Source organism: Podarcis tiliguerta (genome assembly GCF_965153285.1).
Source record: "Podarcis tiliguerta genome assembly, chromosome: 14".
In the NCBI taxonomy this organism is placed as follows: Eukaryota; Metazoa; Chordata; class Lepidosauria; order Squamata; family Lacertidae; genus Podarcis; species Podarcis tiliguerta.
The window spans coordinates 40604463-40623260 of record NC_139547.1 but is presented as its reverse complement, the minus strand read 5'-3'; the positions used below and the strand labels follow the sequence as shown (position 1 = coordinate 40623260).

Genomic DNA, 18798 nt, shown 5'->3' with positions numbered 1-18798 from the left:
TTGGTCACATAATTACCCAAATGAATCTTGATATAATCATAGTTACAAATATGGTCTTTGAGGGGGTGTGCCTTTTTCAATGCACATCTGTTCAACATTGGCAAAGGGGAAGAAACAGAAAGGAGTAGTAGGGTAGTTATCTTCTTCCACATTCACTCATACATTTTAAGTGATATGTTACCACTTTAAACAAGTCATGGCTTCCCCCCAAAACCCTGGAAGCTGTGGTTTGTTAAAGGCAATGCTTTTTTAAAAAATGTTTAGGGGTACTGTCATTTTGACTCAAGAAAATCACAATTTTATACAGTGGTACCTCTGGTTGCGAACGATATTCATTCCGGAGCCCCATTTGCAACATGAGGAGAACGCAACCTGTGTCTGCGCGGGTCACGATTCACCACTTCTGCGCATGCGCGTGACGTCATTTTGAGTGTCTGCGCATGCGCGAGCGGCGAAACCCGGAAGTAACCTGTCACCGTAGGACGTATCCTGAAAGAATGCAACCTGAACCGAACATAACAAAAGGTATGACTGTACAGTGGTACCTCGGGTTAAGCACTTAATTCGTTCCGGAGGTCCGTTCTTAACCTGAAACTGTTCTTAACCTGAAGCACCACTTTAGCTAATGGGGCCTCCTGCTGCTGCTGCGCTGCCGGAGCACAATTTCTGTTCTCATCCTGAAGCAAAGTTCTTAACCCGAGGTAATATTTCTGGGTTAGCGGAGTCTGTAACCTGAACCGAACGTAACAAGAGGTATGGCTGTACTTCAAACTGTCAAAAATAAATACAGTAAATGGACAAAAGTACAAAGACTCACAAAATGTTGAGGGGTATGCGTATCCCTGTGTCCCTCCAGAAAAAAGCACTGGTTAAAGGTGTTGAGTGTTGTTAGAAGACCCCTATTCCCCTCACAGAGCTATAATTCTGAGTTCCTCACGAAGAGGGATTGATAGTTAAATTACTCTAAACAGTCACTTATAAACAACCCACTCAAAGTTCTTCTTCTCCTTGCCTTGTCCTCACATGGCCAGGGTTAATCCAGGTCAAATGCAACAGTGCTTACGGAAGGAACACAACAGTTAGCAGGCTGCTCAAAAACTTGTAAAATTAGTTACACTTTTCCACAAGGGTAAAAACTGAACAGGGTAGTAGTGCATTTTGTCCACTATCTCTCTCTCATATCGAACAGCAGGCCGAAACACCCCCAGCCAGCTGGTCTACTCATGAGTAAAACCCTCCAGAAACAACTACTTGCTTTAGAGATCTCCCTCCTTGTACTTGCATCTATAGCAGCTATTCCATCAGGCTGAGAGAGAGGGAGAGGGATGAAATGGCAAGGTCTCTCCATGGCATCTGCTGAAAAATTAGCAACGTTTCGGCTTCTCTCTATTCCTGCTGTTACCTGCAAGAGTTTGTTACTAAGAATTCATGCCTGAGCTTGTTCTTTCTCCCTTCTCCCTCCCAGTCCCTTTTTCCTTTTGTGTTGTGAGCCTGAGGGAAGGGACTGTCTTTTTTCACTGATCTTTTAAGCCGCTGTGGGAGCCTTGGTTTGGCAGAAGAGTGGGACAACCACCACCACAACCACCACCACCGCAACAACAACAACAACAGAGCTGGGCCAGCCCGCTATTTAGACCCCAATGTTCCTTGGGATGTCTTATCTCGAAACTATGCTTTTTAAAGATTACAAAATCCAGAAGTGGGCTTTAAGCAAGGAGGATGCCAACTGCAAAGAAATGAATATTGTTCCAGGTTAATGCTAGGATTAATTCTGGGGAAACCAGTTTGTTCAGCCTTAAGGGACTTTACAAAAGAGATTAGGTTCAAACAAATACCATTCTGTCCCATTTAGAAACACCTGTATAACTGCAATGGTTTTATTTGGGTTTGGGTTTTTTAACATGGAATATTCATCACCTCAGCACCTAGGGCTTGCCGATCGAAAGGTCGGCGGTTCGAATCCCCGCGGCGGGGTGCGCTCCCGTTGTTCGGTCCCAGTGTCTGTCTGCCAACCTAGCAGTTCGAAAGCACTCTCGGGTGCAAGTAGATAAATAGGGACCGCTTACTAGCGGGAAGGTAAACGGCGTTTCCGTGTGCGGCTCTGGCTCGCCAGAGCAGCGATGTCACGCTGGCCACGTGACCTGGAAGTGTCTTCGGACAGCACTGGCCCCCGGCCTCTTGAGTGAGATGGGCGCACAACCCTAGAGTCTGTCAAGACTGGCCCGTACGGGCAGGGGTACCTTTACCTTTATTCACAGAATCACAGAACTGTAGAGTTGGAAGGGACTATGAGGATCATCTCTAGCCCAATTATTAACTGATTATTAATAATTATTATTTAATTTTTAAATAATACTAATAATGGTTGTTGTTGTTGTTACCTGCCCTGGGACCTCATAGTGAAGGTCGGTTAAGAAACCCCTTAAAAAGAATCTATTCTACATCACTACAGTGGTTTTCCCAGTAGTGATGTATGGAAGTGAGAGCTGGACCATAAAGAAGGCTGATCGCAGAAGAATTGATGCTTTTGAATGATGGTGCTGGAGGAGACTCTTGAGAGTCCCATGGACTGCAAGAAGATCAAACCTATCCATTCTGAAGGAAATCAGCCCTGAGTGCTCACTGGAAGGACAGATCCTGAAGCTGAGGCTCCAATACTTTGGCCACCTCATGAGAAGAGAAGACTCCCTGGAAAAGACCCTGATGTTGGGAAAGATGGAGGGCACAAGGAGAAGGGGACGACAGAGGACGAGATGGTTGGACAGTGTTCTCAAAGCTCCCAGCATGAGCTTGACCAAACTGCGGGAGGCAGTGGAAGACAGGAGTGCCTGGCATGCTTTGGTCCATGGAGTCACGAAGAGTCGGACACGACCAAACAACTAAACAACAACAACAACATTCTACATCAACTGTGTTTGCCTTTCTTTCAACGAGCAATCTGCCCGAAGTGTGGCAGCAGCGAGCAAGCGAAAGGCTGCGCGCTCTGGGGCCGCCGCCGAAGCGCTAGGAGGAGAGAAAGTTGGGACAAAGAAAGCGAAAGCGAGCAAGCAGCCCCGCCACGTCGGAAGCAGTTCGGTCACCCCGATCTCGGCCTCCGCGAAGTTCAGCGAGCAGCAGCAGCACCGCCCAGGGCGAGAGGAGGAGGAGGAGGAGCAGGGAGGGGAGACACTTACGTCGTTGCCTGCAGTTTGTTGGACGGACTTGGCGGAGGCAACTTGGCTGAGCTCGATCCCTCGACGGCGCCACTCGCCCCGCGCCAAGAGGAAGGGGCCGTCCCTGCCTGCCTTGGGGGAAGAGGCTAGCCCGCCCAGGCACTTGTTGCAGAGGAGGACGGACTGGTCCGGCGGAGTTTCCTTGGCCGCCTCCCTGGCACTGCGCGGAGTCCCCCGAGGAAAAAGCCAAGGTCAGTGAACTCTGGACTGCTTCGCGGTGCGGTTCAGTCGCAGGCCTGCCAATACAGCTTGCGCAATCATAGGGCATAATAAGATGCAGGATCAGGCCAGCGGCCCATCCAGCATCCTGTTCCCGCAGGCGTCTGCACCTGGAAAAAGGAGGAAAGCTTGTCTCTGTCCACACAGAGCACGCAGATCCACAGAGGACCGTAGAACATTGAAGCTGTTTTATAGCAAAGGAGACCAGTGGTCCATCTAGCCCAGTGTTGTCTACACCAACTGGCAGCAGCTCTCCAGGGTTTCTGTCAGGCAGGAGCAGGCATAGGCAAACTGGGCCCTCCAGATGTTTTGGGACTACAACTCCCATCATCCCTGACCACTGGTCCTGTTAGCTAGGTATGATGGGAGTTGTAGTCCCAAAACATCTGGAGGGCTGACTTTGCCTATGCCTGGGCAGGAGGCTCTTCCAAAGTTTTGCAGGAAGGGAAGTGATGGGGAAGTGCTCTTGGAAAGTGCGAGAGAACACTTACAATCATGGAACTGTAGAGTTGGAAGGGACCCTGAGGGCCATCTAGTCCAACCCCCTGCAATGCACTTGTTTTGACACAGTGTCCCCTAGGTGCAATGAACCGGTTGCCTGGAAATCCCTGCTCTGTGTCATGATGGAAGCTGAGCTGCAAAGGGTTGCTTCCAGCTAAGTTTTATCGAAAGCGGTCCCATTGAACTAGCCATGCCCATTGATTTCAATGGGTCTACTAGGATTAGGATGACCAGTGGACACGATTGCAAGCATCTTTAAAAGGTGGGCTCTTGATCATTGGAGGTGTTTAAGCAGAGATTGGATGACCATCTGTTGGGGATTTGTTAGCTGGGCTTTCTTCATTGCAGGGGACTGAACAAGATGACCATTGGCATTCCCTTCCATTTCTACAATTCTGTGATTCTTTGGGCAGGGGGGCCTTGGTGGAGAGGGTGGGGTCTGCTCTGCTCCAATGTGATTGCACCACGATTGTTCGAGAGATTTCATTCAGGTAATTTGGACAGCTTGGCTTCACTCCATCCCCTCCCCCTGCTCAGTGTCGTGTATCATACTTTGCTTACATAAAAGTGCTTCCCACGTGATGCACGGCGATATTGTGAAACTCTCTTTGACTCTCTCTCTTCCTTCTGTTTATTTAGCCTTGTATACTTTGTTAGCCACTGGACGCGGGTGGCGCTGTGGGTTAAACCACAGAGCCTAGGACTTGCTGATCAGAAGGTCAGCGGTTCAAATCCCCGCGACGGGGTGAGCTCCCGTTGCTTGGTCCCTGCTCCTGCCAACCTATCAGTTTGAAAGCACGTCAAAGTGCAAGTAGATAAATAGGTACCGCTCTGGCGGGAAGGTAAAAGGTGTTTCCATGCGCTGCTCTAGTTCACCAGAAGCGGCTTAGTCATGCTGGCCACATGACCCGGATGCTGTCTGCGGACAAACGCCGGCTCCCTCGGCCTATAGAGCGAGATAAGCGCGCAACCCCAGAGTCAGTCACGACTGGACCTAATGGTCAGGGGTCCCTTTACCTTTACTTTGTTAGCCAAGGACCCTCAGAAAATCGGGAGTCAGCCCCTCCTCTCTTCTTTGTACATATATGAGACATCTGCAGCATGTGAAAACAGACCGTCCTGCACAACATCACTCATCCATTTTGCAGGGTGGAGTTTGGGAGATGAGCTAATAGGTTTGGGAAGGACGGCAGCTCAGGAGTAGAGCATCTGCTTCACGTGCTGAACGCCCCTCGTTCAATCCTTGACATCTCCACATAGAGCTGAGAACATCCCTTGAGAGCTGCTGCCAGTCAGTGTAGACAACACTGAACTAGATGAACTCAATATAAGTTGGTTTCCTGTGTTTGGGATCCATAAGGTTGTGGCTCTGCTGCTATGTTGACTACTTTGAGGCTTACAGAGTCTTCAGGGTTTTTCTGCTTTCAAAACATGTCGCTGCAGAGAGACCAAGCTGGTTGATGCCCTCAAGCTGCCATGAAGACCTGGCTTCGATGCTTCTGGAGCCTGCGGCCGCCTCCTTGCACTCTCTTTCGCCAAGCCAAGAGACACCTGGCCTCTCCGATCATCTCGCATTACCAAGCTATAAACCACGGTGAACTGGATGTGCCTGAGTACTTTAATTTTGCCAGGGATGTTCTGGACAGGTGGACCCAAGAGGAAAAGGTAGGGGTTTGGCTGTTTGTGGGGGGGGGGGACAGGTAGGAAAACCAGATATTAATAGTACTGTGGTGCTGCACTTGGTCTCCCTGGAGCACAGAGGAACCTGAAACTTATTTTTTAAAATAAAAATAAAAATTAAACAATAGTAACATTTATATACTTCACAAAGTTTATACACCTCTTGATTGTAACAGCTACCAGCACCAGCACCACAACAACCCCCAAAGAGGTGTATAAAACAGATCAAACAAATTATCAATAAGAATGAACAACAATAACTTGAGTTTTTTGAAATTTTTAAATAGCAATAGACTACTAAAAACAGATTAGAGCTTGCATCAAGAAGAAATACTTCAATAATGCACAAGAATAAAGAAAAACAATGCAACTGAATAATTTTTTAAAAAGAATATATGTGTGTGTGTGTGAATATATATATATATATATATATATATATATATATATATATATATATAAATTTGGGTTGTTTCATTCATATTCCCTGGAGGGAAAATATGATTAGCATTGCTGGTGCTTGAGGGTAGTAATATTTTTAGAGGGTTTCTTTTATTCATAAAGATCAGGATGCCTTCAAAGTCTTACGATATTCTCATTTAAAGAGGAAAAGTTACTAAGTATTCCACATAGCAGCATATTTCACAGGGGGCATTTGAAACATCAATAATATACAAAATAGTTTTTTGCAACATAGTTGAAAACGAATTATAGAGGCCGGTGGCTCCGTTCAGCGATGTGTTCCCCAAACTGAAAGTTGCAGGAAAGTCTTGGATTCAACCCTCCCAGACTGCCTGATTCTTGTGTCAGGAGCATCCTCCTCCACGATGCCGCCTTCTTCTTCTTCTTCTTCTTCTTCTTCTTCTTCTTCTTCTTCGGCAATCACTCGTAGCCGAGTAAGATTGTCTTCCATAAACACTGTTTTAACAATGAGTCCATAAGTGACTGTGGAGGACAATTCTGGATCCACACGTCCTTCCACAGTGGGGACATTGGTTTCCGGGCTGGAGTTTATCACAGTGTAAATTTGCCAAGCGTGGCTTCCTCTTAGCACGTTTCTCCCTTGCATCCTGTGTTTGAGTGTCTTCAAAGCTCATGACTCGTTTGGTAAAGGCTGTTCTCCAACTGGAGCGCTCGCAGGCCAGTGTTTCCCAATTGTCAGTGTTTATACTACATTTTTTTAGATTTGCCTTGAGACAGACTTTAAACCTCTTTTGTTGAGGTGCTAAGAGGAAGGCATTATGCTTTCCATTTTTAAGTTGGGAATAGAGTAGTTGCTTTGGAAGACGATCATCAGGCATCCGCACAACATGACCAGTCCAACGAAGCTGATGTTGAAGAATCATTGCTTCAACACTGGTTGAAGCCCCTTGCCTTTAATCGCCGTTTGTTCCCTCTGCTGACTTCAGCTGTAGCTCAGTGATTAAGCAGGTGCATTGCATGCAGAAGGCCTCAGGTTCAGAGAGTCCTCCATCTGAATCCCTGGAGAGCTTCTGACAGTCGCTGTGGCACAGTATTGAGACAGATGGACCAATGGTCTGACTCGGCCTGAGGCAGCTTCCTGTGTTCCTTCTCTCACACGTAGGAGGGGGAAGGCCACTTAAGGGAAGGGCTCTAGCTCAGTGATAGTACATCTGCACACAAAAAGTCCTGTGTTTGATTTCTAGCATGGGAGGGCTGGGAGGGTCCCGTGCCTGAAAACCCGGACAGCTCCTTCAGGTCAGTGTAGAGAAAACCAGAATAGATGTACGGTACCAACAGACTGGCTCTTTCTAAGGCATCTTGCATTCCTATGATGTAGGCCTGCGGCATAAAAATATATGGAGTTTGGCTGCAGCTGAGGAAATAACCCACAAAATAATGGCGCTGACAGGAATAGAGAACAATGGTTGTGTTTTTCAGCTACCTGACATGAAGGACACGAAGTTGTTTTAAATGTTGCTTTTAATGCTATAACGCATCCTAGGACCTTAGGATCAAGGGAAAGTAATAAATGATTTACTCATTTAATAATAATTTAATAATAATAATAATAATAAAATTAATACTTACCTGACTGCTGGCAAGATTGCCAGGGATGTTGATGCCTGCTGATGTTCATAGCTTGTCTTTAGCTGTCTAGTTATATTTTGTTGTACATCCTTGAAAATTAGTAAAAAATACTTTGGAAACAGCAGCACAGAAGCAAGATCCTGGCACATGCATACAGACACCCCCCCCCACTGCTTTCCTTTTTCTTTGCCTATTTTTAAAAAATATTTTAAATGAAGAATTCCCCATAATACAGTAAGATTACAACTACAAAAAATACAAATCAAATAAGTAAAATATGGAGTCCTCTCTTAAAAGTAGTTCTCGGCCCTTACCACACACAGAGAACAGTAGCTCCTGTTGCTCCCGGCTCTGACCTGGGATATTTCCTTTCTCCTCCAAGTCCGAGAGACCCAACATTTCCCTATCACTCACCCAAGGTCCTCCATCGGCCACAACTGACCACACACCGCTATATGATTCATCCATATAAAATGGCTCTGTGGATTAGGTTGTTAATAATGTCTTCTCTGCTAGGATGGAAAGAGGCCTCCGAACCCAGCCTTCTGGTGGGTGGACGACCAGAGCAAAGAGGTGAAGTGGAGCTTTGAGGAGCTGGGAATCTTATCCCGGAAAGCTGCCAACATGCTGGCCGATCCCTGCGGCTTGCAGACGGGCGACAGGGTCATGGTGGTTCTTCCAAAGCTTCCCGAATGGTGGCTGATGAATGTGGCTTGTATCCGGACAGGTCAGTCAAGATTTGGAGAAAGAAAAGAGGGGGCCCCCCTCCCCAGAAAAAGTGCTGTTTTCCCCAGTGAGAAGATTTAGCAGTAGACAAATATTCTCCACTGACAGCTTGACAAAATAAGCAGCAACACAATTTGTGGAAAAATTGGGAGGAAAGGGAATGCATTGCAGGGATTTGGTCAGACAACCAGCTACAGATCCACCTAACAATTTACATTTGTTCAACCCCACATTTTTCCAGCTTCCTTCAAAAAATACCATGGGGAACATTGTCAAAAGCAGGCACCCCCCAAACTCAGCCCTCCAGCTGTCTTGGAACTACAACTCCCATCATCCCTAGCTAACAGGACCAGTGGTCAGGGATGATGGGAATTGTAGTCCCAAAACAGCTGGAGGGCCGAGTTTGGGGATGCCTGGTCAAAAGCATTACCGAAATCAAGATTTCAGTTTTAAAATAAATGACTGTGTGGGAGGGAGAAGAAGCTGCAGAAGCGATGAAACCCATGTTCCTGGCTAGCTTCAGATGTCTGCATTTTTTAGAATGGATAAGTATTTTATTTATTTATTCACTGCAGGGCTGGGGAACCTCAGGCTTGGGAGGCAAACATGGCCCTCTAAACCTCTCTATCTGGCCCTAGGAATTCTCCCTGGCCACATCCCCGGATGTGTCCTTGAACTCCCATGATGCCTCTTGCTTTTCTGGAAAGAGGATCTAGAGGGATGTGTGGAGTTTGCAGGTTTTGCTCTTCCCACTTAAGCCCTTGGCCACACCCACCAATGTCAGGTGTCTCTCAGAAGGCTGTCCAGACAGGAATGTGACTCTTTGGCTGAAAATGGTCCCCTATGCCTGCTTTGCAGGGTCTAAGTTGCCCCTCTTCCTCCTAGGAATGCTGGGACTCAAAAAATTGTTCCCCCACCATTTTCTCCACACGTGAGGAAGGTTAGGCTCAGAGATCGTGACTGGCCCAATGAGTCACCCAGCAAGTTTGACAGCTTACTGGGAATTTTTACCTCAGTCTCCCCAGAGGTAGTCCAAAAGTCTAACCAAGGAATGGGGAACCTTTGGGCCCTCAGGTGTCGCTGAACTACAACTCCCATCAGCCCCTAACAGCTAAAATAAGAGAACCCAATGATGATTGTTTTCTGGAAGATTGGAAGCCTCTTTTGGATTATTGAAAAAAATATTATAGTATGATAAATTCATGATCGGGATTTGAACTATGTGGAACAGAAGGAATTAAAGATTATTGTATTGTTGTTATGATATAAGAGAGAGGAGATAAGGTGCAGCATAGGGGAGAAATAATTAAAAAAAACAGCATGGAAAACAGGGTGGGAAGCCAATAAAACAAAAGAAAAATTCATTATGTATTGGAGTGTATATTAAATTTTTGAAATTTAATAAAATATAAATGAATAAAACAGCAACTCCCACCAGTCCTGGACATTGGCCATACTGCCTGGGGCTGACAAAACATCTGAAGGACCCAAAGTTCTCCATAGCTGCTCTAACCACTACACCACCTTAGAATGAGACACCACTGTGTATGCAGCCTTCCCAAGCATGGAGACTTTCTGGGTTTCCTGCTCACGACATTCTCTGCTTCTTTTCTAGGCGTTGTTTTCATCCCAGGGACGCCCCAGTTAACTGCCAAAGACATCTCCTACAGGCTCCAGGCTTCCAAAGCCAAATGCATCGTGGTCAGCGACGCCTTGGCCCCCGCAGTGGACTCGGTCCTGTCTGAATGCAAGTCTCTGAAAACCAAGCTTCTTGTATCCGACAGCAGCAGAGATGGCTGGCTGAACTTCAGGGATCTCGTCCAGTAAGCATTGCAATAGGCATGAATCGATAGCAGTAGAGATATTATTTAGATCAGTGGTCTTCACCTGGTCCAGATTAATACCCAGGTCTGACTTCCCAAGCTGCAACATGGGATCCCTTTTCACTTTTGATTTAATAGCAGAGCTGGACCACCCATCAGACTGGGTGAGGCAGCTGCGTCAGGCAGCATCCCCCAAGGGGCGGCGAGCCTTTTCTGCCACCAGTCTCCCTGACCCCTAGAGGCAGAGAGGAGCTGGCAGCAGAGCTCTCCTCTTGCCGAGTTGGTGAGAAGGGAGGCATTCAGCCACTGGGAGAGCAGGGTTTGAATCCCCATTCAGCCATGAAGCTCAGAGGTTGACCTTGGGCAAGCTACCTGTTATGTACTGAAGTTCTCACCCTGGGCCAGCAGAGGGATACTGTAGATAGTTATGCAAATAAGGGATCGAAAGTGACTTTCAGTGATTGGATAGTTTTAGGAAATTGTTACAGTTACGTTGTACTGGAGCTCTATATAAGCAGGCTGACTGAACCCTTCAGTTCAGTTCTGTCCTGGCCTGTGAATAAAGAAGAGCTGTTTGAAGAATCGCTGTGTCGTCTGATATGTTCACCCACAACTTAACACTACCATCTCTTAGCATAACCTACCTCACAGGTTGTTGTGAGGATGAAATGGAGAGGAGGAGAACCATGTACACCACCTTGAGATCCTTGGAAGATAAAGGTGGTACATAAATTTTATATTAATAATAATAATAATAATTTGAAAGTAGTACCATAGTGCTTTCAGCCTATGGTGTGGAGATGTGGCCCACTGGATTTCTGCCAAGGGTTACCGAATGGGTGCAGGATTCCAGCTGCTAGGTTCTGCTCATGATGTGTGTGTGTGGCTGCTGAGGAAGGGGAAAGTGTTGCCTGTCAATGCCATGCAATGTGATTGCTTTTTAAGATCAGCGCCTTCCAACCACGACTGCGCAAAGACCAAGAGCGAGGACACAATGTCCATTTACTTTACAAGCGGAACCACAGGAGCTCCCAAAATGGTGGAACATTCCCACTCCTGCCACGGCATTGGATTGATAACTGCCGCCAGGTAAAACTTAAAAAGTGCTATGGTAGTAAAAGCAGGGAATGGATGAGTCATAATAATAATAATAATTTATTATTTATACCCTGCCCATCTGGCTGAGTTTCCCCAGCCACTCTGGGCGGCTCACAGTCAAATGTTAAAGACAGTGCAGCATTAAATATTAAAAACTTCCCTAAACAAGGCTGCCTTCAGATGTCTTTTAAAGATAGGATAGCTGCTTATTTCCTTCACATCTGAAGGGAGGGTGTTGCACAGGGTGGGTGCCACTACCGAGAAGGCCCTCTGTCTGGTTCCCTGTAACCTCACTTCTCGCAATGAGGGAACTGCCAGAAGGCCCTCGGAGCTGGATCTCAGTGTCCGGGCTGAACGATGAGGGTGGAGATGCTCCTTCAGGTATACATGGCATTCTGGATTGGGCCTTTCTTTGGGGATCCTCTAATGACAGGGATGGGGAATAGGATGCGGCTGCTGAGCTATATTCTGAGCCCTTCCCCTGATCAGTAGGGATGGAGGAAGAATACGAGTTGGCTTACTTTTAAAGGATCTACATTGGTATCTTCTCAATATTATTAAATAGAGTGTTTTGTAATGCTTAGTGGCAGTTTTCCATTGTCGGCGGCTAGCTGCTCTACGGTTCGCCACCTATATGGACTTTGCACTCTTTAGCCGACTCACCTTCTGCCTCCTTCAGCCTGATTTGCAGCACTTTTGCTGAGTCATCCTGTAACCTGCTTCCCAGAATCCTGACGCCCCGAGTCAGCAACTGGTTCTCCGTCTTCTGCTCCTTTTCCACTTACATAGGCGCTGCATGGATTTGTCTCCTTCGGCTATATTCTGGAATACGTCGGACCCAGGATGGATTAAGACGACCTGGAGTGGTATTTTCGGTCCGTGGCTCAATGGGTCGTGTGTCTTTGTACATCGCCTGCCGCAATTCGAACCCGCCATCGTACTGAACGTAAGCGTGCAGGGCATTGCAGTGCCCTTGACGATGGTTCAGAAACTTCAGTTGACCCTAAATGCAGCAACCGGGTTACCGAATTTTTGCTTAATCCTCAAGAAAGAAGAGCATTTTCGCTGGCCAGGTTTTAATTCAAATCCTTCAAACCTCATATGGGGAAGGTTCTTGGGAATGGCGGAAGGAGAAAGAATTTGCCCATGGGAAGACCATCAGGTGGAAACTCTTACTCACATGGTTCTTAAATGTAAACTATATGTTGATCTCCGCCAGCAGTTCCTAGAATAGATCAACTCTGCATCCCCAAATGGAAACCAGAGTTAGAGGTCCTACATTTTCTATTACTGGGGAATAATCAGGAGCTCACCAAGTTAGCAGCTAAATATCTTTATCTGGTTTTTTGTCATCGAAACACATTGCAGATGTCTGATCTCCCTGGAGATCTAGAGATGTAATGTTAGACTGCTTTGCCTCTTTCATTTGACAAATGTTTTGTGTCACTGGGTAGGCGGTAATTCCGTATTGATTTGCTATGGGTGTTTGTACGCGATGCCAATAAAAGGTTTGATGATCTTGATTGTCTCTATCTAGACTCTTGCCCGATACCCAATCACCACTTTCTGCACACCTCCTACAGGATTCCGTATGTTGGTGCAGCAGGATCTTGCCAGGTACTTTTCACTGGACTAACTGGAAAAGCAAATGCAAGAGGAAATGCTCTGTGTGAGCTGATGGGTGCCCTCCAGATTGTGGCCCTCGGGAGGGTTTGTGGCCCTCGGGCTGATGGGATTCCCCGTCCCCAATCTAGGAAATGCATGTGAAAATGCATGCGTGTCTAAGAGAGCAGCATCCGTCCAGTATATGGAGAAGGGTCAGAGCTCAGAAGTGGAGCATCTGCTTTGCGTGCAGAAGGCCCCAATCCCCAACATCTCCAAGTAGCGCTGGGAGACACCCCTGTCTGAAACCCCGGAGAACTGCTGCCAGTCAGTGAAAACACTACTGAGTGAGATGGACCAGTGGGCTGGCTCTGTATAAGGCAGCTCTCTATGTTCATTAACTTCCTGTAGTATATATAGTGTTTTTTTTTTCAGATAGTGCTGTGTTTCCATTTTCAGTCATGGAGGTTTTGGGGAGAGTATGGCTGAGTGAGCAGGAACACTTCACGCTGCAACATTTTGTTGCAGTCATGGGTGGGGCGGGCAGTTGCTGCCCCTGGATGAATCATAACCCCTAGGTTCCTACCTTTCATTTTTTTAAAAAAAGAGTAAATGCATAGAACCTGAGACAAAACATACAGGCAGCATTCTCTCTCTCTCTCTCTCTCTCTCTCTCTCTCTCTCTAATTAGCCTGTTCCTCACTTTCAGTTTCACTTTGTCTGCCCCCTACCCCTGCCCTGAAAAATTATTGTAGGCACCCATGGGTGCAAGCCTCACTTGTGGGTTTACTAATTGTCACCATTTCTTATCTAGCTACAAATTCCCAAGCCTGGAGCATTGTGTGACAGGAGGGGAACCGCTCAACGCAGAGGTGTTGCAGCGATGGAAAACCCACACAGGGGTGGATATCCATGAAGGCTATGGACAAACAGAAACAGTATGTTTATCTTCATTCTGGCATGGCTGCGCATCTGGCAAACTCAGCACAATGCAGTTGATAGATCTTTTAAATCAAGGGTGGTGTGGGGAAAGCCTTTTCAGCCCAGCCTTTTCTGAGAAAACTTCCGGGGGCTGCATGCCAGTGGGCTGCGTATGAAACACAGCCTCTGTATAGGAGGCTGGTTTCCATATACACTTCTGTAGCCCTTTTGCTCCCAGACAAAAAACTCTGTCTATCTATATTTCCTATCTGTTTTTGTTTTGAAGCAGCCGGGGGAGGAAAGGCTTGCATTTGGGAATTCAGGACTCTGCATGACAAAGTGAGAAGCCGTGATGGCTTAAGGGTTTTCGTGACGGTCCTGACATTTGGGGGGCGATTGGAGACTAGGCAATATTTTCTGCTCAAGCAGCAATGGAGAGGGCTTATTACCCTCCCAAACTAGTGAAAACTCCCAAATGTTATTTGGCTTTGTTTTTTCTCTCTCTGCTCTTACAGGTAGCCATCTGTACAAATGTTAAAGGGATGAAAATCAAACCAGGCTCCATGGGAGTGGCGTCTCCACCGTATGATGTCCAGGTACAAGGATGAATATAAACTTACCAGTCTGGTGTCCGTCTGAAGACTGGGCAACCTGTTTGTTGAGCACTCACCTTGATTTGTTTGTACAGAGTTTGCAGGGAGGTTTAATGATGTCCGCTGTTTACTGAGTATTTGTTCTACTTTGTTGTGAGGTGGTTGGGCAACACTGCATCAAGGAAGTCCCACATTTTCAAGTGTATCTTCCTGTCACTTTCCTTACTTCCAAAACTGATTTGGTGGGGCGGGAATGGGTTTCTAAATTGTATTCCATAGAACATAATGGAAATCACTAGGAACGTATTCCCACCATCACTAATCTAAGTATTCTAATTCATTTCCCATTTCTTGATATACTGGCCTATAATGGAACCCTGGGAGCAAGCAGAGATATCTATCTCAATGAAAGCCATTGAGAACCGAGCCAAACCATGAAGTGTACCATTGTTCATGGAGATATGTGTGTGACTTTTAAATCAACACTGGTTGGCTGAAACAATATAAGCAATTTTTAAAAATATTTTGCTTCTACAGATTGTGGATGATGAAGGCAAAATTCAGCCTGCGGGGGTAGAAGGGGACATTGCTATCAGAATCAAGCCAAAGCGACCATTTTGCCTTTTCTCACGGTACTTAGTAAGTATTATTTTTAGCACGTCAACAACGTTGTGATAGATAGAACAGCTTCACTTTGCAACCAAGCTGAGGACATCAGATGCATTTAGCTCCAGGTCTAGATTTTTGCTATGTTACAGGGTCCAGTGGTAGTACAACATGCAGTGTATTAAGGCTGGACATGGATCTATTTGCATGCTAATCTAAGGTTCAATCCCCAGTGTCTCTAGATAAGGCTAGAAGAGATCTCTGTCTGAAACCTTGGAGAGCTTCTGCCAATCAGTGGAAACAATACTAGGCTGGGTGGATCAATAACCTGATCCTATTATAAGGGAGTTTCCTTTGTTCCTGATGCTCACAGATATGTAGTTCCGCAAACTTGGCTGTTGTCAGGGGTGGGTGTTATCAGGCAGCTGACAAGGCCCACATCCCAGCATGGGACCCAAATCTATTCGTCCTCCTGGCTCTGCTCCTCCTCTGCCTTGCTGTTGCTGCTTCTTCACCTGCCCTCTCCTGTCTTGACGAGAGCAAGGAGTTTGAGCAGCATCCTTTGCTCATCTTGCCCTCTTCCCTTTGGGTGGTGGTTTGGTTTTGACTCTGGTGGACAGTACAAGCAAATAGGCTGCAGAGGTAGCAAAGAGAAGGAGGGAGGACCCACTCAGGGAAGGGAGGAAGGGAGAGCCTCTCGTTCAAGGGCTCCCTGAGATCTGGAGTCAGCATTTTTTGTGGCAGTAATCAAACCAAGAGCAAATCACCTTGCTCTTTTGTCTTGGGGAACCATTGCCAAAAGGGACAGACCGGCAGGCATCGGTGAAAACGTATTGAACGATGTTTGGTTGTTGTCAGGATAACCCTGAGAAAACCGCAACCACCGAGCGTGGTGATTTTTATGTCACTGGAGACAGAGGGATTAAAGATGAAGAAGGCTATTTCTGGTTTGTCGGAAGATCAGACGATCTGATTAATTCTGCCGGGTAGGTTCAGTTTGGTTGGCTTTCCCCCTTTGACCTGTGCTATTAAGCGACAAAAGGCGCAGGAGTGACCTCCCCTTCCTTCTGTCTCTTAGGTATCGTATCGGCCCATTTGAAGTGGAGAGCGCCTTGATAGAGCACCCAGCTGTGGTGGAATCGGCTGTGGTCAGCAGCCCAGATCCCGTGAGAGGAGAGGTAACAGAGATTCAGGCAGCCAACACATTCTGCAACACATGATACTCAGCAGCAGAAAGCCACATGCAGTGCGCTTGCTTGGGGAACATGTCATAAATCTTGACACATTGCAGCGGTACAGATGGTGCTGTATTTCAGACACATGCCTGAGCAGGGGAGGTATAAAAATGTTCTTGGTGGGCAAACTCACCTCGGTTCATTTGGCTGCAAAAAGAAAAGTGAAAAAAACAGTTGCATCCCCAAAGCCCAGTTTTTGATGTTACCAGGATCACAGTGGGATCTAAATATCCCCTCGAGATCCTGCCAATTTCCATGAGTTCCTAAATCCTCTTCTCTCCCTGCTCGCTCATTCCTATGGCTAACCCAACATTTAAGGATTAATCTATGTGTGCTTCGAGTTCTATAAGTGAGGATCTGCCTGCTGCTAAAACAGCAACATTCATACTCAAGGGGCTCAGCAGGCTCAGAGAAACCCCCACGTTTTGCAGGCATAAAAACATTTAGGGGGGGAATCCAAAGTGGGGGGAAACCTGTTGAGGACTAAGCATGCTTAGTGGGAGCAGTGGCGTAGCGTGGGTTGTCAGCACCCGGGGCAAGGCAAGTAATTTGCGCCCCCTAACCCGTAGATTTTAGTAGGGGCAGAGAGCTGTGAGTGCGACCGCCCCCCCCCCGATGTTGCGGCCGGTGCGGACGGCCCCCCCTGCACCCCCCACGCTACGCCACTGAGTGGGAGGTAGAATGGAATGCAGTACTTTGAAAATGGCACCAGTTGGAACTCGGAACAGGAGCACAGAGCACCCCAAACAGCAGTATTTTATTTTGGTTAATGAGCAATATCCTGTCCCAATCACCCAGTCACACTGATGCTTTTTTCCCTTCTGAGTCGTTAATGCATATATGATTGGCATCCCATAGGTGGTGAAAGCCTTTGTCATCCTGTCTTCTGCCTTTATATCGCATGATCCAGAAAAATTAATCAAGGAGCTCCAGGATCACGTGAAAAAGGTGACCGCTCCTTACAAGTATCCCAGAAAGGCAAGTATCTTCCCAGGTCCTAACAGGGAAATTAAAATGGGTTGTAGATTCATTGAAATTGGAGAACATGACTAATTTAGACTCCTTAATTTCAGTGTGTCCGTTGTGAAGAGGAATTGACTGGTTTTTAAATTGTTTTGCAAACTCTGAGCTGCTGTGGTAATGAATTAGTCCAAGACTGCAAAAAAAACTGAGATGCACTCTCATTTTTTGCCTACCCAGGTTGAGTTTGTTCGGGAGTTGCCCAAGACGGCAGCAGGGAAAATCCGAAGGAACGTATTAAGGAACCAAGAATGGGGAAGAGTGTAGCTTTGGCTGAACATCTGCAAACAAAGAACCTTCCTGGAGTACTGCTGTTGGTCGGCAAAGAGGTTCACTCAAAAAATGTACTCTCCCTTAAGGTTGCTTCTAAAAGTCTCATCTGATTCTCCCCTCACCTGAAATGTTGGACTTGCAGTTTCCCTTCTTTCCAAAGTGGAACCATGATGCGTCAGGAACCCTCAACCATTCTGTCTCCTTTTTTTTTTTTTTTATGAGATTGGGGAAGCTGTAGCTCTTCAGGTGATGATCAACTTCCATTGGTTCCAGCCAACAACAACAACAATTTTATTATTTGTACTCCACCCATCTGATTGGGTTGCCCCAGCCACTCAGGGCAGCTTCCAACATCTGTAAAAACATAGTAAGACATCACACATTAAAAGGCTTCCCAATACAGGGCTACCTTCAGCGGTCTTCTAAAGGTTATATCTCCTCATTTTCTTGACATCTGATGGGAGGACATTCCACAGGGTGGGTGCTACTAATGAGAAGGCCATCTGCCTGGTTCCCTGTAGCTTCACTTCTTGCAGTGAGGGAACCACCAGAAGGCCCTTGGAGCTGGATCTCAGTTTCTGGGCCAAACGATGGGAGTGGAGACGCTCTTTCAGGTCAGGGGTGATGGGAGTTGGAGTCCAGCAACATCTGTGGGCCACGATCCCCAAGCCTTGTTGTATTAGAGACATACATCCAGTTTTCATTTGATTTCCTTTCTCTACATAACTGATTTGCACAGTTGCATTGATGAAACATTGCCAAAAACACTGTTGATGTTACCTTGTGTACAATGACATCAAGAGTTTTGATAGGGAGGGCCACAGTTCTGTGGTAGGGGATATGCTTTGCATGCAGGTCACATCCTGTTCCCTTTCTCTCCACTGATGGGTTAGGAACAGGCCCATGCTGCCAGCCAGTCTAGACCAGTGATAGAGAACCTGTGGTCTTCCAGATGGAGTTTTAGGGCTGATGGGAGCTACCATCCACACTGGCATGGCCCTGTGGTTAGGGGGATGACAGGAGTTGGAGTCCAAAAAATATCTGCAGATTCTCGTTCCCTTATATGGACTTTAAGGCAGAAAGTGGGTGAGTTGAGGCCAGACTCCTATTTTGTACCAAGTTCCTTATCTACACCAAAGGCCTGACAGATGTTATGGTTTTTATTTGTTGTTGTTACTATACAATATTAGCTAATATAAAATATTTTTTTGTTGTCAATATAAAATATGCTACAAATGTT

The 18798-nt window shown here is 46.5% G+C and overlaps 2 protein-coding genes across 7 annotated transcripts in view; one reads left to right on the top strand and one right to left on the bottom strand.

Moving 5' to 3' along the window:
• Positions 1 to 3371, bottom strand: part of LOC310664393 (acyl-coenzyme A synthetase ACSM3, mitochondrial-like) — a 24651-nt gene extending 21280 nt beyond the window's left edge. For 2 of the 6 annotated variants that reach the window (XM_083413542.1, XM_083413544.1), the window contains exon 1: positions 3174 to 3371. The gene's annotated coding sequence lies outside the window, so the exon portion shown is untranslated. Of the gene's footprint in view, positions 1 to 3080 lie in introns of all 6 variants that reach the window. The other 4 variants (XM_083413543.1, XM_083413541.1, XM_083413539.1 and 1 more) reach the window with 4 other exon arrangements.
• LOC310664402 (acyl-coenzyme A synthetase ACSM5, mitochondrial-like) lies at positions 3263 to 18798 on the top strand. The gene is made up of 14 exons (XM_083413560.1): positions 3263 to 3403; positions 5376 to 5597; positions 8178 to 8388; positions 10003 to 10210; positions 11156 to 11299; positions 12098 to 12254; positions 12846 to 12925; positions 13725 to 13848; positions 14347 to 14427; positions 14962 to 15063; positions 15889 to 16016; positions 16109 to 16208; positions 17124 to 17243; positions 17466 to 18798. The coding sequence occupies exons 2-14, from the start codon at positions 5409 to 5411 to the stop codon at positions 17550 to 17552; spliced, it is 1731 nt and encodes a 576-aa protein (XP_083269686.1). The 5' UTR covers positions 3263 to 3403; positions 5376 to 5408; the 3' UTR covers positions 17553 to 18798.